The 22,476-nt window shown below is 42.6% G+C and overlaps 3 protein-coding genes across 6 annotated transcripts in view; 2 read left to right on the forward strand and 1 right to left on the reverse strand.

Annotated features, from left to right (window-relative positions):
- NGEF (neuronal guanine nucleotide exchange factor) overlaps positions 1 to 474 on the reverse strand; it is a 35,349-nt gene extending 34,875 nt beyond the window's left edge. Inside the window, exon 1 of the mRNA XM_054282331.1 lies at positions 207 to 474. Coding sequence (XP_054138306.1) covers positions 207 to 474 — 268 coding nt within the window. The remainder of the gene's footprint in view (positions 1 to 206) is intronic.
- NEU2 (neuraminidase 2) overlaps positions 1 to 22,476 on the forward strand; it is a 37,151-nt gene that overhangs the window by 11,438 nt on the left and 3,237 nt on the right. For 2 of the 4 annotated variants that reach the window (XM_054282340.1, XM_054282341.1), the window contains 2 exons: positions 17,584 to 17,676; positions 21,092 to 21,296. In XM_054282340.1, the coding sequence (XP_054138315.1) occupies positions 17,630 to 17,676; positions 21,092 to 21,296 (252 nt within the window). In that variant the 5' untranslated portion in view covers positions 17,584 to 17,629. Of the gene's footprint in view, positions 1 to 17,583; positions 17,715 to 21,091; positions 21,297 to 22,476 lie in introns of all 4 variants that reach the window. The other 2 variants (XM_054282338.1, XM_054282339.1) reach the window with 1 other exon arrangement.
- INPP5D (inositol polyphosphate-5-phosphatase D) overlaps positions 21,225 to 22,476 on the forward strand; it is a 56,181-nt gene continuing 54,929 nt past the window's right edge. The window contains exon 1 of the mRNA XM_054282329.1: positions 21,225 to 21,296. The gene's annotated coding sequence lies outside the window, so the exon portion shown is untranslated. The remainder of the gene's footprint in view (positions 21,297 to 22,476) is intronic.

Here is a 22,476-nt window from a genome sequence, read left to right on the forward strand (position 1 = left end):
TCTTTAAACAACCAACCATTTTATATTTCCAAGCTGAAAAAAGAAGGATGGCACTCCTCTGCCCACTGTGCTGTAGGGCAGGGGTGTTCTGTTATATGCTGACAGCTGAGCTGCTTTCTATCTTCCTGTCCTTCTGTTCTATTGACTCCTCTAGTTCCTAATCTCACTGGAAAAAGAAGCATAATGCTGTTTGGGTCTGTACTCACCTGTAGCATGCTGCATGTGCGTTGCCTCTCTCGAAGTCTTTCTTTTCCCTCTGTTTGGCAGCCTCATGGATCGGTAGTACCTGGAATTTCTTTGAATAGCAATGTACTGTGTGTGCAAGTCCCCCTCGTGCGTCACTGGGTTAGCGCCTGCTGACTCTTCCTCACCCTCAGAGACCGCACCTGACTCTCTCAGTACGTGCTGAGAACGGCCCTGCCAGAGCCCGCCAGTGGAGAGCCTGTGGGTGGCTTCTCTCCCATGCTCCTCCATGGCTTCCTGAGCTGGTCTCTATAGCAACTGAGGCGGTGGATCAGCAGCAGAGCAGCAGAAGACAGGTAGCCTCCACAACTCCATCAGCTTTATCTGAATTACAGCTGGACACAGATAAAACAGAACGTAACAGGAGAAGAGAGGACAAAGTTCTGGTTAGTTCAGAGGCCATAGTCCATCATCTGATTAGGATAACAGGGACTATACAGGACTTTTTATCAGAGATCATTCTGACATCATCACCTTACAAGGCTTATTCTCATGCCCTGGACATTGCTTTGATATGTTCATGGTTGTCATTCCATGACATATGACAGGTGTTACTGGAAGAATGTTGTATTTTGGTTTGGTATTACTGGTTGATTTAGAGTGTATAACAGATAGTGCCCATGACCTTTTTTACGAGGGTGAAAATGTTACGGAATAGAAGGTTAAAGCTGAAGAGAAAGCTTAGTAAATCTGTCTATTATCTGTATACTCCTTCATGTAATAGAAGAATTAATGCCTTTTACAGGGCTGGGTGCCTTCTAATACTTATCAACAGCACTCATGCCTGCTGTGCAGGTAAGTGAAGAAAAATCCATAACTGTAGGGCATAAAGGTAGAAGAGACAAGATTATATAGTGCAGAGGTTTGATTTGCTTTCCCAAAGTTCCCTTAAAGTGCCAGTGTACTTCCTCATTGACACAGTGACTTCAGTACAAAATTTCTCTGCTCTTTGTGTCAGTACATGGACTATGCCTGGACTCCCAAGAATTTTTAGGAGGCACCTCACAACAGCAAAACATCAGTTGATCTTTCAGCCTTTGTAGGACTGGGTAAAATATGAACAGATTACTTAAGCATTCTCTGGTCCTTTGCTGAATTCTTTCAGCTGTCAAAGTCTTCCTGAATATGTAATATGATTTTGTGACTGATGGGGCTGTCATGAGTAATAGAAAGAGATGCTGTATAGAAAATGTGAATATAAAATTGACAGCAAGCTGAGAGAAGGGCATAAAACTGTGCTGTGGATTAGTTAGATGCTGTTTTAAGAAGTCACATGTATCATTGGTTTGTTATGTTACAGTATATCCAAGGCACAAGATAGCTTAGAAAGTAGGTGCTTCAATTTTTTATGCATCTTCTGCAATCTCTGTGAACTCATGTGTTCCACAAACATTTCTCATGCTTGCCCCTGGGGTCGCTCTAGCAGACCCTGGGACACCAGGGACAATTGGGCCATCATCTGTGAATCCTCTGCTTTCCAATATTTTTTGAAGGCACTGTGATTTATCCTTATAAAGAGAAGGTCACTCCCTGAAATCATGCACTGGGCATGAGCTTCTCGGCCATGAGCTTCTTGGCTCTAGAGAGGAGAAAGTCTGCTTTCTTCTTTCATTACCTAACCACAGCATGCAGCTCTAAATTTGGATCCTGACTTCAGCTCTGCCTTTTGGGCTGTTTGGAACTATGGTCGTTGCTCTGGGACTGTTTCCAGAGTTAATGGAAGTGTATGAAGGACGTATTTGTCAGTGGTGGTGTTAAGTTTGGTTTGTAAACTACTCGGAGGTACAGAGATTCACTAAAGCCTGTTTCTTTTTCTGTGGGTGTGTGGAACAACGGAATAAAAGCAGCTGCTGTTGGAGATAGTTTGAAAAGAGAGAAGAGGCTACTTCTTCTCCTCTGCCTTTTTTTGTCCCAAGACTAGAGCCCCAGGGACTTGAACCTTGCAACTGTGATGGAAGTATATCTTCTAAGTGGACTACAATTAATATTGCAGCAGTAATCCTACTTAACCCCAAACTCTAACAATTGTTACATTTTTATTTATTTCTCTTCTGTAGATTATTTTATGCCTTGGCACTCAAGGAGATGAACCTATGACAATCTCCTCTACATCAAAGTTCCTCTGTGCTTCAAGAGGCCACCCCTTGTCCATGTGATTCATACTGGGGCCTGTGTCTGTCATGACCTTTGCCAAGCTGACGAATCTTGCAATCCTTTGCAAATTGCTGCTAGTATTTTATTGAAAAAGTGGATAAAGTTTTCAGTGGAACTGCTCACCAGTCAGGAGTAGTTTCAAAACCATTAAATGTCCAAAGGGACCATTAGGCAAAGAGATGCACGTGTGTATGGAGAAGACTGTTTTCCCCTTTCACCTACCCGGTGAATATGAGAGTACATGGATGTCATTGTTGAGCTTTTACAAAGATCCTTGGCAGAGAAGGAGCCCCCTGTATGGCCAGGTGATACTCAGCTGGGTTACCCAAAGACTTATCTATGTGTTCAGTACCCCTGGCAAAACTGTGTGGTTCTCTTTGCCAGATACTCCTTTTGTTCATAAGAGGAGTGAAGGTGCCTGTCCTGAAAAATTAACTTGTTTCCAGGTTATCAAACCGTCCCTAACAAATAAGATCCTTGACCAGAAGTGAAGATAGCAATGGATGAGAGAGAGACTTTCATGTTTTCTAGGACAGGCAGAAGGGGCACTCATTTAATGTGGTGGTTATAAACCATATATGCTGTTTTTTACTTTCTTTAATGAAGAATTCAAGAACAGAATGCATTTCTGAAGTCATACTTCTGATTTCAAAATTGATACTCTAAGAAAGTACTGAGAAACCATTTACTGATATGTCAACCAAATAGTCCTGACTTTTCCAGTAATTTAGGTATATTAAAAAAACTAGGGATATGTTTGAATGATGCATTCAAATTTAGTATTACTTTTTCTCTTGTAACAGTCAAACTATTCTGTGACAGAGAACAGCTCAAGCATGTGTGGACCTTAACTACCCCTGTCTGAGTGTTTGTAGAGAATTTTTGAAGAAGGTATTAATCTCTGATGGTCAGAGGTAGATGAGTGCCAGGTCTTTTGTCAGGAGTACCCCCTCCCAAGTATATCACATGTCACCTTGAAATCACATGGCTTGAGTCACCACTCACCTGAACGTGCTTTGCAGGCAAACACTTCCCTGGAGCTCATGGAGACCAAAGTAGCAGTCTGTAGGGAAAAGAGAAAGATGGCAACAGTGAAGCCAGAAAGTGATGCACATACAGCAACACTAGAAATATGCATTTTGACTCACACATAATCCAGCCTCCAGAAATTTGACTGTATATAAATTTTACTTGCTTATGTAAAAAACTGGCATTTACCAGCAAATGCCATGAATTTTTACAAGAACAGCTGAACTCAGGGATGTTGGGTAAGATGCTAATACAAACTGTAAAAGGGACTGAGGTTCCTGGAACAGTGTGGACCTGGACACATGGATGTGTGTAGGAAACAGGGAGCACTGCTACCTCTAGGAGGGTGGGACTGGAGGTGTTTTCAAGGCATGGGCTGGCTGTGGATGGGACTACTGTATAAAGAGAGTGGACTTAGAGGGATATGAAGAGTATCAGATGTATCAAAGGTGTTTTAGGTGTAACTTCTGTTAACCAGTTAGGGCTAATCAAAGATAAGGATGCTTTTAGTAGCAGAGCTGCAGACTGAAAGCTGAGATTGCAGCTGTGTAGACCTGCAGGTATTTCAAGTGGGTTTAATATGGACAGTTTGATGTGGGAGTCTGGAGCAGGAGGAACATTCTGGCACCAGTTGAGCATCTCTCCCTCATCCCACGATGTGCCAGGCAGGCACAGCTAAACGAGTCATGGTAGAGGCAGACTGTGTGGTCTGTCACTGGTGGCAGCCCCGGTGGGCACTGGTAGCAGAGGGAGCTGCTGGGGGCTGGCAGCCCTGGAGAGCCACCTGCCTGCCTCAGCTGTTGCTGAGACAGGAGGGGTGCAAGTGGTGTCTGAGCTGCTGGAAAGAGCCACCTCCTTCCCTGCCAAACCTGCTGCTCCACACACCCTGGCCCCTCTCTCAGTGGCAGTTTTCCAGAGCTCCAGCACAGCAGAGCAGGCAGCTGGATCATGGATTCTTTGCCTCCCTAGTACTTTGCTGTCCTGGATAATGGGCTACTTTGGTGTGCCTAGTGCTGGCCCTGATCTGACAGCCTGTGTCTCTGGGAGGGTTTTTTCTGCACCCTCTCTTCCACTGCCACAAGGCAATCATTTGTGTGGGACTTATTTGGTTCAGTGTTGTCAGCCTTCCCTGTGATAGAAGGGGTGCAGCAGGACAAGACTGGTGGCTCTCCTTTCTGGTGAACCCAGTCCTTCAGTAAATTCCTAATTCCTCTCTAAAGTGTGAAGGTGTATTGGCTGACTGAAAAGTGTTAAGTACTGTAATAAGGGAGTAAACACAAGGATTTTGAAATTAAAACTGCTCAATTTACTGATGCTAAACGACACTGTTGCCCAGCCTGGAAGAGTAATGAAGGTTGCTTAATTAATACCAGAAGACAGACAGAAATCTCCAGCTGTGTAACTCAGGGCTGTTTCAAAGCAGAGAATAACAGGTATGACTACAACTTGACTGAATGCTTTGCCTATATAGGGACATGCAGTCACTGAAGAATTCCCTTTGTCTGACTGTGTCCCTACCACCACCAGGAATGAAGACAACAGTATTGATGTGTCTGAGTGTCCACTAAAAATATGCAGGTGGGTGCTTTCATCACACAGGGCAGTGAACGCCTACTCTGAGTTACCTAGTGCTGTTTTAGTTTTGCCATCAGCTCAAATCCATTCATGGCTGGATGCCCCTGTAAATGATGTCTAGTTCCACATCATTTTGTTTGGGGGCTCAATGCAGAAATTGCTGTCTAGGCTGTCGCGTGTTTGTGCTGTAGAAAGGCAGAAAATCTTGTAATATTTTCTTCCTTTTTATATGTTGAAGTCATCTCAAGTGTAAAAGCCCTATTAATGACTCATCTGGAAGGTTTTATGTGTTGAATATAGGGATGCACCTTTCATCCAGATGAACCAGATAGAGCTCTTTTAGAACAGAATTTTGACTTCAAGCTCTTACAAATAACACGGCTCCTTTAATATTTCTTCTTTAAATAGTGTCTGAATGTACATGCAAATGCTAATTTAGCTGCATCTTAATGGTTTCATTTTCAAATGTTTTTCTTAAAGTCTTGTGCAAACCAAAACCAAACTTCTGCCTCCCACCAGCATCAGTCCCCTATTACATCCTTGCTCATGTGTTAGGCAGTGACTTTTGTCCATCTTACGTGGTTTTAATTGAAGTGGAATGTCATCTCTAACTCTTTCACTGTGCATGATAATGAGGCAAACCCAGCTCTGCTGGTATGCATCACAGTCCAAAATCCAGCAGCAGGCCTTACTCACTGACAGCCGCTCTTGCTCATGCAGGTGCCAAACCCTCAAGGAGTGCCACATGCGAGAGGACCCTGGCAGAGGCTCTGGGGCTCTGCCCAAGCTCAGGCCTGCATTTGCACTGGGAGATATTTCTGTCTGAGTCAGGGGAATAGTAACACCCACAGACTCAGCCCTAGGCTCTGGCAGATTTAAATCTCAGCAGATGCAGCTATGAATTCATTTAGCCTCATCGGTGGTTGAGGTGCAGACTTGGAGTCAGTGTCAGTGTGCTGCTCTCACTTGTCCTGCTGAGCCACCCCTGCTCCAGGGGGACTGACTTTCAGCAGAAGGATGTACGGGCGTGGTAACACCTTACCCTAAAGCTCTCACAGCCCTCAGCTGCCTGACTACACAAATATTTATATTTTCATTGTTCCTGGTTGGGATTGCCATCCTTGGAAGTGTTTACAATCCTGACACTTCCTATTAAATGGTGGCAAAAGACAGTTAAGTGCACGTCCCTGTCCAGAGCAACGTACATGACAAAGGAATTTCAACTATTTAGGTGCAAGGCCAAGGTATTATTTGATTTAGGCACAGAGGTGGAGACAAACAGGTGGAGCATGAGAACAGACTGACCAGACAGTAACACATGGACCAATGAGGTTTGCAGCAGAAGCCAGAGAAAATTAGACAATAAGTTTGAGAATGCTGGCTAAAGGAATATCAAATAGTTTGACAAATAGAGTATCAAATAAATTAAATATTTTGTGCTCATTTTGTAAATAAGATTGAATTCTATAAACAGCCTTAACAGAATCAAAATACAACCAGCCCAATTGTGAGATAGTCTTTCAGCTGAGGAAGCTAACATAATGGTTCTGTTGCCATGATTCAGTGTTGGTACCTTATTTATAGCAAGCAAAACCAAGACAGAATTATATAGTTCATTACACTTTTGTGACAAGAAAACCCTTTTTGTCTTGCACATGTTACAGAGAACCTGTTTTAGATACACTTCAGAGACTAAAAATAAATACATTGGACCCATATAATAAATCCTCCAAACCCTAAGACCAAGTGAACGAGGATAGAGAGAGAAACCAGTACATTTAAAGTGGCTAAAAATTACTCAGATGCTCTTGCTAGCTCTAAAAATACTTCTGGAATGAAGTCTGGCATTGTGGGTAGCTCTATGCATAAAGGTAAGCCACGTGTCCATAGGACCACCAAATAAGTGTGTTCCACAAATGTTATGACACATGACAGAAGAGGATACGTGCCTTCATACAATTCTCTCTGCATGAAACATGAACTATTTCACTACTTCATGCAAATTAACCCATTTTATATGTATATATATATATATATATGTATCTGCTTTTTATTATAAAACTAATATACCAAAAATATGACCTTACTTCTATTCCTTTCCTTAAATTATTACACATGCAATGGTGAAAATGCACTTTTGCTTGAAGATTTTGAGAGAGTCCTGAGAAGTGAAATGTATAAACCTCATGCTTGTTCTTCTGCCATCATTGATATCTCTCTATCAACAAAAACTCCTGCCTCTAGAGGAAGCCCCTTTTCCTTCTTCCTGCTGTTTATGAAATGTTCTTGCCATTGATGCCATCCCATTCCTTATTTCTATGCTGAGAAGATACTAGTGAAATGCTTTAAAAGTAGCTGTGATTGAAAACTCATGAGGTTTTCCAGGCTTATCTCAAGAAGGTAAGTGAATAATTAAAAATCAAATCCCTGTACCTCCTAGACTGGGGGGACTACAAAATTATCAGCTCAGGGCTTAGGGGCAAATTGCAGGATGTAGCCTCAAAGCAGGAGATACCTATGTACTCTGCAAGTATGTGCACAGGAAGGCTCTCAGCAGTCTGCCTGATGATCTCTTCTGTTTTGCAGGACTGCATGTGGGAGTTGTGAGTCCTTGTTCCTTTTTGTTTGTTCTGTTTGGGCTGTGGGAAGCCTTCTAGCCACGGAATGTGTATACAATGTAGAGCTTACTTAAAAAACTTAAAGGACTAGGTATGGAAGCTTTAGTCTCTGATGAAATTATTTAGTCAAAAACATAGTATGAGAAATAATATGCAGGGCATAATGCCTTGCTGAAAGCAGAGAGGTTTAGTAATGCTAGGACAATTGTAAAAGGAGGATTAATAGATGTCTTGGTTGAAGCTTTTCAAGACAGACTCATTAGTAAGCAGACAGGCCAAATGTCCCTTGGGCAGACAAGACCTATGCTGCCCTTGGGGAAAAATATAATGATGCCCACTTCTATTTCTAGATTTGCTGGTTGTGTATTAGACACTTGTTAGGGAAGAAATGAGCATGGGTGGTTGTTTGAACTGCAGAAAGGTAAGAATTCACAGGGTTTTTCATTTGAAAGCTTCCATACAGAAGCAGGGAAAGAGAAGGCTAATTTTGTTGATCAAGAAATAGCAGAGTTCTCAACTGTTTCCTCCCTTGGTGTTTATTGGGTGGAGGGTCCAAGGTTTGCCTGTTTGGTGAATCTGCTTGCAAATGTGTAGCTACAAGGGAGCCAGAAGTCACTAAGACATCAGCATCCTGTTAGGCTGGTTTCTGCTAGTTTGAAAAGCCAGGCAGGTTTGGAGTGCTGCTATGCCATACTCTCCTTGTCAACTGCATCAAGCTAATTTCAGCTAATTTCAAATGTGACATGAGCTGATTCTGTTCTTACAGCCTGATACTCTGACTGCAGGGGTCTTTAGTAACTCAGGAAAAGCACTTGATACACAACTCTGGAAGCTCATCAGCAAACAGCATTGACTGATGCAAACTTCCCTTCCGCACGGCCATTTCTGGACCCTGGTGGGAAGAGAAGCTTGCTGGGCTGCAGCTCCCAACACATAGCAGCCTCTTCTCGCCCAGTACTGGGGGCTAGCCCAGTGCTTATGCAATCAACCCCAAGCCTTCCCCACTTGCCTCTAATTTGCCAGCTGCAGCACTAGCCAGCATGGCACTGTAGAAAATGAGGGACACATGCAGTGCTCTGGCTGCATGTATATGCACAGGGAGTCTCCATCTTGTCACATTAGTGCCATGTCACTTTACCCAAGCGCTGGGAAAGGTTGGCAAAACTTTCCCTTCTGGAACTTTCCTTCTAACAGCAGGTTTTACCCTCCTCTCCATTCCCAGCTTTTAAGCACAGAAAGAGGAAGGCTGGGACGAGGGTAGTTAATCTCATGGCTGTGGCACAGGATCGGGTTCTGGGAGAGTAGATGTAATTTCTTAGCTCTACTGCAGTTTCCTGGGCAGTCTTGAGCATGTCAGTTTCCCATCTCTGGACTGGGAGCAGTACATTACAGTTTGTGAATACTCCTGCATCTTTCTGCAATCTTTTTTCGTCTGAGTTACTTAAGCAGGAACTCAATGTAAGTGCAAGAGCATGACATGAGATAACCTGATGTGCTCAAAAGAACTCTGAAACATAATGTAATTAAAGGAAAAAATGAACTCGTTTGAAAATTCTCTTGGTTTTGGTTATTTTTCATTTCATGTTTTCTACATTTCAGTCCCCAAGTGAAAAGCAAGCATCTTGTCTAGATTTCTAGTTCCTCCCCCTGCTGTTCTTTTAAGTTTTATTTAAGCTGACTGCAACTGCTCCTAAAAGAGGTTCTTGTTTTAGGAATTGCTCCCTTTTGGAACAGCAAAGTCCAAATTTTGCAGATTGAGTAACCTGCTTGACCTGTTTTATCATGGACATCTGTTTCCAAGATGATTTCACATAGGAAAGAGAAGGCAAGGGGGAGATGAGACTTCCAGATTGTTCCAGGCTGTTACTGAGTCTTGTCAATTTTCCTTATTTTAGATATGATGGAGCAGTTTCCATGGGGTGCTGCTTGGAAACATATATTATTTCCTCCAGTAACTATTGGGGGAAAAATTATAATTGCCTATAGAAATCACAGAACAAGCTATTTTCAAAAGGAAAAGCTGAGTGAAATCCCCAGGCACTGGCCACATACTCAGGGACAGATGAGGGTAATTATATTGTTAAAGCATTTTACATTGTCTTGCAAATGTCCTGGGCAAAATATAGCAGTGTGGGACAATGGGTTCTTTGGGTTCTTCTTGTCTGGCAGTTAGTATGGTGTTTCATACATACTCCTGTATTTAGAGTTTTTCTTAAAGTAGTTTCAAGTTAACAGTCCCAATTTGCAACTGTAGAAAATCAGCCCTGAATAAAATACCTGTCTGTCTCATAAAATGGATGCCAGCCAATTAGTACTTCTTGCAGGTTCAGCAAAATATTCTAAATAGCTTTCATTATTTTAGTGCAATTTCCTACTTCCAACTAGGTCTGGAAGTGACAACTCCACTATAACGGTCAAATCTGTTGATAATTTAAGATCAGAAGAGCTAGCTTGTTCTTATAAAATTTGAGTCCTTGTTTACTTTTGTGCATTTAAAAATACACATAATTGCTGGGAGAGAGTTCACAGCTACACTGGATTCACAGCAATTGGCCTCCTGAGAGAGAAAGGAAAAATTGGCTCAGGGGAAGGATCAGCCTGGAGGTAAGAGGAAAACAGGCTGTTTTTCATATTTCCTGTCTTTATTTATATATCTTTTAAAACAAGATCACACATAAACCATTTGACAGGAAAAATCACAACTTGTGCTGCCCCTGGAAAAAGACACATAGCTTGGTTTGGTTTGGGAATGTTTGCTGTTCAGGTGGTCATATTAATGCCATTTTGTACAGTCTGGGTCTCCCCTCTGACTAGACTTCCTCCCTGTGGGTGGTGGATTTTATGCCTACCAGGTTGTGCCAGTGGTGCCTCTCCTCTCTGTCAGCCAGTATGTCAACAGTGTCATAACTGTGCTCTCTCTGGCTTGCACAGAACTCCTTCAGTTCTTTCTTGGGCACTGGATTTGTGCCTTTGTTTGTGGCCTGAGGTTTCTTCCTCGGGCAGTTCCTCTTCCAGCATCCCCCCAGAACAGGATTTTACTCACCTGACATTCAGGGGCTGAGCCGGTCTCTCATTTGCCATCAGGATGAGGTATTCCAAAAAGTCTGAGTTAAACTCCCCCACATTGTTAGGGATTTGCAATTCAGTTGTGGATCCAGAGGCAGGTATGTCCTACACAAGTTCGGTGTCCTTCAGTCGTTGTACATTCATGTCAGTTCTGCTTGAGAGTAAAGTGTGCCTCAGATTTTGTTTGCTCAGTTTCCAGAGTCACAGCAAACACAGTGTAAAGGAACAGCTTTCTCTTTACCCAGATAAGTTAGTACAAATATGCCCTGAACGTCCTTTGCACTGCTTGTGCCAAGGCTTAATGACGGGATTGTTAAACCTCCCGTATAAATCTTTAACAACTGGGCGAAACTTCGGTCCAAATCTGCAAACTCAAGTGGAAACAGTAAATAGTATTTGCTTCCATTTTTCAGGCCCACTGGATGAGAAACTGCTCTTGCTTTACATTATTTACAGCCATTTGAGATGAAAAGACCTACATGTTTATGACTATTTTTAGATTGCCATTTCTTAATTTCACGTGTGTTCACATACCTGGGCACTGGGGTGGATACAGCAGAGCCAGCCTGGTTTTATTTAAAGGCCTTTTGGATCAATCCAAATGCTTGTGATAATTTTCCCTCTTGAAATAATTTCTTATTACCAGGCTACTTGCTTGCTGTGATTTGAATATCCCTCTTCTGGGGACAACTTAGGCCTGGTGCTTCAAAGGAAGACAAATATTAGTGATTGCTTAGATCAGTGCTATTCCTAGGAGAGATTTTTCCCCTCATCCTTGGATAACTCACTCTGTATTTTTAAGACTTCATTTGGATTGACACTTAGAAAAAGCATCACATAGCCTGTTGAATTTGATGCTAATCTTTCCCTTGGTTTTTATTTTCATTTTGAAGTTCACTGACTTTGCCAAGTGTCTTGTTTGTTTGCAAATATTTTAATTGGTCACAACATTACTCTTTTTAAAATGCAGCTGTATGCCCAGCCTACTCTATGGAAGATTTCACTGAGTTAAACTTGGGTTAATCTGAGCTCAGACATTGTAGATTCATGGTCACCAGTGTCAATGTCCCTTTATACCAGCTGAAGGTTTGGCCTGGCATAGAGGGCTGCCAGCAATTACTCCTGTAATGATTAATCAAGGTCACCATCAGGCCTGTGCACTCCTGGTCAGAGAGCTGGCAGGACTCAGGAATGAAGGATGCAGTGGAATTTGGGCTCCTCTCTGTTTCAAGAGTTGCCTAGGGTGAATCTAGCTAGACTTGTGCTTCTGACTTGCTTATCTGGGTGTCCAAGCACTGCAGAGTACATGAAGCAAGGAACTACAGTTTTATTGCATTTTCCAGTCATTAAATTCCTGCAGTGACTCCTCCTCAGTGTTTTTTGGAAGGCTAAATAAATCCTGCTTCTACAATCCTCTTTTTGTATTCAAACTTCACCACCACCTCTCTTCCTTTGCTTCTCATAGATCATGCCATTCATTTTGTTAACGAAAATAAAGTGTATTTTCTTTTTTCTTCCAAATGGGCAAAGTAAATGGAGAAATGGTGTAATGTGTATAATAGGCAGGCTGTTTTTTGGGTGTTGTCTCACACAGGGTGAGGAAGCTTCCCTGTGACAAACCCATGACTCACCATGGAGTGCCAGAAGGCTTACAGGTCTGCTATGGAGTAATGCCCTTTGAGTTAAGGGAATATTTTTTTTATTTTGTCCATTTTTTTTCACAGGGTGAGGAAATTAATTGTATTTACTGTGAGAGAGGCATCAGCAGCAGGATTCTGTGCTTGGAAAATTCTGTGCTGTTGGAAATCAAAAGTAATATAAGTGGAGTCAGTGGAGTGTGAAGGAGTACAAACCCAAAAAGTACCAGCTCCTCATGCCTGTTGTACCTACAGTTGATAAGGATAGTGAGGTGCTCGTCTCAAATGTGCTCAGAGGCTCTTTTCCCTAGCTAGAACTGGCATTAAAGAAAACAGTGGATGTTTTCTAATCCAAGGGACCATATTTCCCAAAGAGCTCTGCCTTAGCATTTCCTTCTTACATTCATAATTATTATTACTTTGGCTTTTTCTTGTCTTTTTTTTTTCCTTCCTGGACAGAAGAGACTTAGTCAAAGCCCAGGTCTGTAGGATTTATCTTCTGCACCAAGGATACCATGTTCCCCAATGCCTGGAAGGCAGCACATAATGTTTTAACTTAAAATTTGCAGTACTGTGTAATTGCTGCTTCTCATGATCTGACCCCACAGACCTCTTGACTTGAACTACAGCTGCCTGACAACAGCAGCTACACTGTACAACATAGCAAAACCACTGAATTACCTGAGACAGCCTTGCCTTTCTAATGATGTTGGGAATCAATGGAATCAGGTTTGAGCATTTTGCAAGGGAAATATACATTGGCAATTTTTAATGGACTGCATGTCACTCACTAGATGTACCGTTTCTTGTTTTCCTGCTAATTTCTTTTCACATATGCTCATGAGCATTAGCTTCTGAATTCTCTTCCTCAGCCTCCATTTGCAGCTATTGCCATATCTTTCCTAAGAGGTGACACCCAAAACTGAACACGGTCCTCCGAATTCAAATGCTCCATTGTTCAGGATTCTGTCATTATATTATCTTCTGCATTATTTTTATATCCTCTTATTAATGCACCCACACACCCCATTTGCATTTTTTAACCTTTTTAAAAACGTTTTCATTGCAACAATCAGATATAAGGGCAATGAAGTAAGCATGGAACAATAGAAGTGAAGATTTTGATCTTCCTCAGACCTAAACCTGTTTTAAACTTCAGTGGTGACACTGATTTTGATTTACACTGAAAGGAAAGAGGAAGGATCAGGCTGTGCATGTCAACAGTGGGACATCCATTTTTGATAGTTACTAAGGAGCAGTTTTGTAAAATAGTTTCAGAACAACATGTTGTTTGGGAAAAGCACTTTTTCTTTTATCAGAAGGCTGGGGTTTTGCAAATAGAGGTGTGTGCTGTGGGCTGGAGGCTGAAGAGCAGTGCTGGAGCCTGGATGCTGGCAGTGGTGTTGGTGGCTGCAGGGAAGCAGTGTGGGGTGCCCGCATGTTGATTGCGAGACTGTCCTGCACAGGCACTGACATTGCCTAATTTTAACCTCATAGCAGGACTAAGCAGCACATCCTTCATTTTAGGTGTAGATTTAGCCTTCCTAAGCTGTTAGCTTCTGCACAGCCATGTCTGATACTGACTGGTCATGGGGAGTGGGTCAAAGGCAGGGAACCCCAGCTGGCTGCAGGGGAATGTGTGGAATCTTACTTAGAGAGGATGAGCTGATAAGGGGAGGTGGGAAGTGGCCAGAGGCAAAGCTACTCTGCCATATGCATGCTGCCACCATTGCCACCACACCAAGCCACACTTGGGACTGCCACTCAGAAGAGATGGACAACCAGTTTTAAGCTGCAGCTGGGAAAGGTGATTTCTGTTTAACAAATGAGTATTTATGGGTTGTCTGGCTGCAGAAGCCAAGTGTGTGACTCAGAAAATCACCTGAATAACACTGCTGCTAGCCAGGGAGAAGAAAAAAGGAGAAGAAATCCATAAAGCAATCATTCATGTCTTGCTTTCAGGCAGACTGCACCTTAGCAGCCTCTTCAATGTCTTTTGTCCTCCATTAATTGCTGCCACTTTATTGACTCTGGATTTTCTCCAGGAGTCACTGTTAAAAGTTAGATTCTGGTGGATGTCAATGATATTATCTCTGGAGGGTCTTTTCCTCACACTATTGTTTGATTCCAGGCAATGCAGTGAGACACAAATGCCTTCAGTCTTCTCTTTTGTGCCCCAATTAAGGCCGTGCTTTACCTGCCCAGTTAGGCAAGGTTCGTAAACACGGGGTGTGGTTTCACCATGCAGCTAATTAGATCCAATGACTAAGTGCTAGTCTGGGTCGTGTGTTTGCTCCTCCTGTCAGCAGCTTCATGCTCCTGCTCCAGCTGCAGATTCTGCTGCTTGATGGACTCTTGCTGATGCAATCCAGGACAATGACCCAGCAGAAACAGTTCACTTTTTTTTTTCCCCTCTGGATTAATTTTCTGCCAGTCTCATATCCTCTGATGGCTTGCCAAGGTAAGATGAGGATTCTTGCTGGCACAGGAAAGGATACAGGGTTGCTCAAGAGAAACAGAGTAATATAGAAGCATTACCTTAATTTGGTTGCTCAGCTGATTGGTTGCAAATCCGCACCTTTGCATCTTCCTATTTGGCTTGCCCAGATCAACCACAACTGCCATGAAATGAGGAGACTTTTTCCATGACTAGCAAGATCTCTTCACAGGATTGTTATTCTCATTCTTTCAGATCACTTCAAAGACAAGAAGTGTTAATGGCAATGGAAGCTCAATAGAGAAGAGAGGAAAGCAAGGGACACAGCAAGAAAATGGATAGGAAATGGGATTACTGCTGTCATTTCTGACAGCAGTAGCACAATGTAGTGAAATTATTTGCTTGGGTACTTGCAGCATCTGCAGGTGCTGCCTCTCAGCCAGCCAGGGCACAGCTGGGAGAAGGGATACTTCCATCTCTTTCTTCCTCAGGTGTGACATTAGGCTTGTACTCTTCTCCCTGTGCTCGGTTCCCCCCAGTAGCTCCTTGACTGAAGGAGCTGGGATAGTTTGGCCTTGAAACACTTCCACAGAGGCTCTGGGAGCTGCCCCTGAATGCATCAGCATACAGGTATCATTCCTGCATTCCTGCCTGGCCACTCCTATTGTTAACCCATTTCTTATCCAGAAAGAACATGTTGATGGATTGGTGTGTGGAGACAGAATGTTAGATTATCACAGCACCATCACCTGTTGGTTATAACAATTTAATGGGTTCTTTAGGCAAACTTTCCCAGAGCTCAGTACTGAGGGAAAGCACTGGGAGTCCACATGCTGCAACCAGAGGAATTTTGCCTTCCTCAGCACCAGGGGAGTAGAGGACCAAGAAATAAGACAGCATGCTGAACTGTATAGAACCAACAGCTGTGCCACAGTGCAGCAACCCATGCAGGTAGAAACATGCTGCTTAATTACTGTGGTAATGTAGAAGTCTTTCCCTATTGTTTGTCTGGCTCCCATGGAACCACCCCTTATATGCAAAACAGGTTTGCTATTTAAATGTAAGCTTGTGTTTATATGCCAGCTGATAGCTTTTTCTGGGGATCCAAGACAGCTGACATTGCTGCCAACATAAATAATTTTGCGGGTTGGAGATTGCTTGGTGAGAGTGTGGTGAGCCTCCCTTTTGTCTAATCCAATACAAGTGGTTTTTGGTTCTGTTGTTTTTTGCCTTTTGACCTGACTTCCAGAAGACACAGAGTAAAAAGGTATTTTTTCTTTTCCTTTTCCTTTTTTTATTTTCATAACTGTGGACATTGCTGGGAACTAAAAAGGTTTTGTATATTCAACTAGGAATGCAGTTTGTGTATTCCTCCACCAAATATATTTTAAGAAAAGTACTGCTGCTCCCTGTAATTCCTCTCTCCTGCTAAGAAAACCTCCACTTTAAGGTGCAGGAGCTACTGCCAAGCTGAGCCACAACAGTTTGAAAGCAGACCCTGATTGATTGTTTAGGAAAGCATGCACTGGGGTGATGGAAAATCCCCTTGTAAATGTGGTATGACATTTTTACCACAAGAGAAACTTTCTGTTTCTAGTGTGGTTAAAAAGTTTAGTTCAATTAGCTGCTGGATTAAAGTAATTCCAGTTTTGTGTCTTTTTCAGTTTTGAATTCTGAATGTTAAGGTTTGTTTTAAGGTTTATTGTTTGATGGTTTTTGCTGATAACATCTTTCTGACTTTGTATTGAGGGTGATTTAGTAGACTAAATAAATGTGTGTTGTTTGGCTTGTTAAGAAATTCCATAGCCTAGATTTACTGTAGGGTCTGGTCTAAGGGCATAAGCAGGCTGGAGATGGAGCGCTCTGATGCTGGGCTTTGGCAGAAACAGGCATAGCTGTGCTGCTTAGGAGGGAGGAAAGCTTCCACACAGGAGTGTGCTGTGCAGCAATTATTCTAGAAACAAACTGGGGCTTCTATTTCTTAACCCTATACAACTGGATTTGGAATGTGACTACTTCTGGGACCCCTCTATGCAATATCCCAAGGGAAATGTCTGATTTCTCTTCAAGTGAGACAAGGAGTGTGTTTTGGCATAATGCTTCATTGACTTTATACATTTGGAAAGCGCTGTAAGTCCAGGTCTGATGCTGAGTAGAAAATGAGCAGTCCTGGGTTCTTGTGCTTGCCTTGAAAAGCAGAATTTTAGTTGAGTTTTATATTTTACTCTCTCTGGGTTTTTTGATTGTGTTTTTTTTCCCCAGACTCTCCCTTAATGAGTTGGATAGTTCTTTTGGGACCTATCTGAAATCATTCAAGAGCAAGCTACCTGCTCCACAGAGTGTAGAGCTCTCTGACAGGGACCAAGAGATCGAGTTCAGCATATTACCTTATTTTTGTTGGTTTGTTTTAAAGACATGCTGTCATTTCAGCTTGATTCTGATCATGTTTAGAACAGGTTTTTACAGAAGCTGAGGCCAGTGGAAATGTTATGCTTTTTGCTCACTTTTCTTGGAGAGGATTAAAGCAAATAAACATGCAATGGCTCATCCTGCTCCAAGTCCATGTGAGCTGCCTTGAAGGACAAAAGTGGAAGGAACAAGTACCCTCTCCTGGTGTCTACCAGCACCTCTCCTTTCTCCCACTTGGACTCTTTCCAGGGACTAAATCCATCATAGATTCACTTGTTGACAACTGTTATTTCTTTTGACTCTTCTGGTGTGCTGGAAACAGTCTCTGCTTTGGAAATCATTACAGCTGTGTAACTTGCAAATGATGAGTAATGGCTTCCTCCAGTTTAACTCCCTCTCCTCTTACTGTTTGCAGTGGGCTCATCTTTCCCTGTCTGCCCAGTCCTGCCCAGAGGTGAAGTATGGGATCTCAGTGCAGCTTCACTCGTGCCTTGGAGAGGAATTGCAGGTAAACATCAGCCTCCTTGAGCACAACACTTTGCAAGGGTAAGTGTGGAAAATAAATTAATGATTCCAGTAAAAACCAGAACGCAATAGGGGATATTGGCTTAATGGGTACAAGATAAATTTCCCTTTTCCTCACTAGCATCTCTGTCATCCAGAAAGAAGTGACCAGATATGTTATTTTCTCTTGAGAAAAAAAATTACTACATCCAGTTCCCCTTTCTTACTCCCATAGTTAGGAAAGTACAGTTAACTCTGTCTCCAAGGTTGTTGAGTTGATACTGGTCTGAGCAATTTTTGTGTTCATGTGTACAGCTCTCCAGTCTCCTGCTTCTGTTTCAGGCCTTTGTATTCTAGTTTAGCTCTTAGTATTTTAAGATACTGCTGTGATATTTGTCTTGCCCATGTCCTTGGGGTGTGCTGGCTGCAACACTGTTTTCTTCCTTGCTGGCCAGCCAGTGCTATTTCAGTGAGGTTTAGGAACCAAGTAGCATCATGGACACCCACATCCCCTGGAAATGTAGCCTTGGAAGGACTAGCATGTGTGATTTGAGTTCCAGCAGTCCTGGAATATGAGCACTGGAACACTGTTTGTATGGCTGTCCAGCCAATGATTTGCCAATTTTGCTTCTTTTTCAGTCAGAAGGATCTAGTTGGTGGGCATGCCTTTGGATACAGGTTAGGGTCAAAAGAAAAATCAATTCCTTTCAGTTGGCCGGACAAGTAACTAAAGCAGCACTATTTTACTTTCTTTTAATATATATATTATAAATTTAAAACTTATTTAAAGATGCTTCATTTTTGATTCTGTGTGAAACTCACACTGTTATGACTCAATCTCTGCATGAGAATCCACAAGGGAGAACATAGAAAAAGCTGAATACTGACTTTGTGTGTTTAAAAAAGGATGGAAAAGTTTCTCTGCAGATGGATGCATAGCCTGTATATATATGCATACAGCCATAATACCCACACTGTGTGTAGGGAGTGTATGTACAAGTGTATATACACACACACTCACACGTATCTCTATTTAGTCTCTGGATAGATGGAAATGTCACTTGATTCCAGTATTTTCCTTGATTATAGTTGCTGTGTCCAGGAACCTCAGGCTTGTTTCTATGGCAGCTATTCCCAATTCAGCTATTTCCTCAATCCCCATTTGGCAGTAAGTGGAAGATGTTGTGACACTCACAGTGAGCATGTCACAGGGGGGCTGAGAGTGTGGGCAGAGCTGTGTGCAGGTGACAGGCTCAGACAGGAGGGACTCGTGTGCAGCAGGCTGCAGCATGGCCTCCTATGGCAGCAGTCTCTTGGCTTTCCATCAAGGGATTCACAGACCAGCCCAGATCTCTCTGTCTCTCTCTCTTTTTCTTCTTCTTATTTTTTTCCCTTTCTTTTCCTTCCCTGTTGCCCTGTTCTGAAGCAGGACTGCAAGATCAGGATGGCATTATGAACAGGAACACTAGGGAACCTGTGCTCCACTAGACAGGCTGACTAATCTCCCTTTAAATAATCTCCCTTTAAATAGTCTGGAAGCACACTGGTGAGTTTCTCTTTCAGGAGCCATAAATAGCCAGATCCATGCTGGTAAGTAGCAAACAGCACAGTTATTTGTTCTAGGAAGGTCTTCCTATTTCCTTCATGTTATTGCATGGATAGCTGTGATCCAATTCTGGTAACAGTCTGTGTGGTAGCAGTGCTGCTGCCTTTCCTCACACTGCTTTATCTTCTGTGATAGTGAGGAGGGAGCAGCTGCTCCTGGGAGATTGACTTCCCTTTCCAGTGCCTTTGGATCAGAATGGCTGTGGAGCTGGGGCTTGCTGGGGACTGTACAGCTGGCTTTAGCTGGAGCAGTGCAGTTCAGACCCTTCTGAGAAGTCCTGTGAGTTCAAAAATCTGACTGATATTTATAGCACCTGGAAGGTGGAAGGAAGGAATATTTGAACACTCGCTGTGTAGCTATGGATCTGGATAGAGTGGAATATATGGTCCTGTGAGGTAGCTCACCTGTGCTTCAGACTTGTCTGGAGGATAAACTCAGTTTATTTGTTTTCCTAACTCATAAATAAACACTGAAAAAAAAATTTGACCAAGTCTATGTTAGTTAGACTGCCTAATATAATCTTCTAAAAGATGGAAGAGTGCAAACTATTCTTCAAGTAGGTACAAGCACTCTGAAGCTGCCTCCATATCTGGTCCTGAATTATCAAGGCAGCCTTCAAGAACATCAGGAGCTCATCCATGTCCAGTAGTTGTTACAGCACTTTCTAAGATTTAGGTAAATAGGAGAATCCTCCACGAAAAGGGCAGCAAGTCTTGCCTCAGTGAGGTAGGAGGCATTTGAATTTCTTACTCATAGTGTATTGTCATCTTCTTCCTGCCATCCTACCCACTCAATGCGTCAGAGATCTAAGGCTTGATTTTTTAATATTTATTTTTCTTTTTTTTCTTCCCCACCTTCTCTGCTGAGCAGGGAATATCCAAGCCTTCAGTTTCTGGTACATCATGTGAGAATTTTTTTTTCCTTTTATATTTTTCTCTTTTTTTCTTTCTTATTTTTTATCCATCTGCTAAGACACAATTCCCTTAATCTACTGGCTTTTGAAATGGGGTGAGTTGGCTCACTGGCGCAAGAGGACAGAGGGCCAAGTAGGTCTGAGGAGGGGAAGAGAGGATATGTGGGGGCATAGCACAGACCAGTTACACAGAGGCAGCTTCCTTAAATTGTCCCTCATGTTTGCTTTCCTTCATAACATTGCTATTAAATCATTGTAAAGAGGACAAAGTTTCTCCCTGGTCACATCCCAAGTGATGTGACACCATTCAGACTGCTTTTTGATCTTATGGAAGGAGGGGTGTTCTTTTCCTTTCCTTATTCATGCTCAGTGCTTGCCATCCTCAAACTGAGACACACCTGGGGCCAGGGATTGCCTCAGTGTGTCATTTATATGGGATTTTAAGCTCATATTTGGCAAAGCAGAAGTTCTGTGCCAAGTTTTGGATACATCCTCAACAGAGAAATTAATGGTCTTCTGAGGGTAACTACTACAATGTCTTATTATCAACAGTCTTCTGAATTAGAGTAAACAAAACAAACAAACAAAAAAATCCCAGCTTGTGCATTTAATTAAAAAGACAAAACAAAGCACAGCTTTTTAATTAACTGTATTTGGTGTACTTACCTTGCGACACTCCAGTCAGACCAACCAGGCAGTTCCTGGGGTAAGTTTGGCCTGAGTTTCAGCTACTGTGCTATGCACAGGTTCTCTTTGGAAAAGCAGAAGGAAAATACAAAGCTGAAACTATGCTTCAATGCCTGACAGGTCCCACTGAGCAGAGAGAGCAAAAAGCAGTGGAATCTGCCCCATGACACTTTGCTGGGTCAAAATGCAGTGTGCTTTGTCTCTTCCCCCTAGCACGATGGCTGCGTTCCCTGTCCTGCAGCAAGAAGCGTTATTCCGGAACGGTACCTGGAGCTATCGAATTCCAGCCCTGCTCTACCTGCCGCGCTTCAGCATCATCCTGGCCTTTGCTGAGGAGCGAGAGGACCTGGTGGATGAACATGCCAAGCTGATAGTCATGCGCAGGGGCGTGTACGACCCAGCCACGCAGCACGTTCAGGTACCAGTGCAGGGAGAAGCGGGGGACACTGCCCCCTGCTCTGCCCACCTGCCCCCACTGAGTGGAATGTAGGGACAGGGCAGCTTCTCCTCCCCAGGTACAGGAGACAAATCTACCTATAAATAATGCATGTCTGGTTATCACTGCTGGGATTCAACCCTATGGGCAGCTGTTGGGGGGACTAAAATGGAGTAGATATTCTAGGGGTGGCTTTAACCCGTCATTGCACAGCTGGGGATGCAGATACAGAGATGGGACAAAAGTCCTGTTGTAGCAGGAAAAACGTGGTGGAGAGGCAGAAATGCCTCAAGGAAGAGGAAGAAATGCCACAACGATGGGGAGAAGTAAATTAGCGATCAGTGACTATTATTTTTTTTTTATTTTTTTTAATTCATCATTTTAGGACTGATTTCTGGTTTAAAAAACAATTGAGACTAGTTAGTCTCTCCATGCAAAAAAAAGTGTCTGGTTTGCTTGTGCCAGTGACTTGGCTACCTTATTAACCTACCAGTTATTATTAACAGTTATGCTGCTGGCTGGCTGGGGGTGGTGGAAACTCTATTTATAATAATTTCTTTGCATATGCAAAGGCATGAATTTCTTGGGGGAAAAAAAAAGTAATTATATTTTTCTATTCCAAACCTTCGTTGGTTGTCTTAGATTATAGGCTCTTAAGAGCTGGAGTCTGCCTAGCAGAAGCAGCCTCTGAGCCCACCTGCAGTGTCATACCATTCAGGTAACATCTTGTGTAAGTCCCTGTAATTCAGTTAGTGGCGTTCAGTTGGTCATAAACTTAGTAATTTGTGTTCACATGAATTTTTTAAAATGGAAGTACTAAATTTTCAATAAAAGTTAATATTAGTTGGATAGAAACAGATAAGATATGAACAAAAAGGCTAATCAGCAAATCAGGGCAGAAAAGTTAATTAGTATAATCTTACTGAAAACTACTGCTTTGCTTACCAAGCCAATAACATGATGTAGTCATAGTTTTCTAATTGCAATGCTAGTGTTAGAAACATGATTGCGTTATGTGCTATTCATTTGAAGAAAACAGGGCTTGCTGGGTAGTTATACCAGCTCTATGACCTATTTTCTGAGTCAGACAGCTCAGGGTCCAAATCTCCACACCAGAGTCATGTAATCGGCCCTTGCAAGGTGCTTCAGTGTAGGCTGGGTT

This window comes from Melozone crissalis, unplaced genomic scaffold (genome assembly GCF_028551555.1).
Source record: "Melozone crissalis strain CALT ecotype California unplaced genomic scaffold, PUWL_Pcris_2 ptg000034l_1, whole genome shotgun sequence".
Taxonomy (NCBI): Eukaryota; Metazoa; Chordata; class Aves; order Passeriformes; family Passerellidae; genus Melozone; species Melozone crissalis.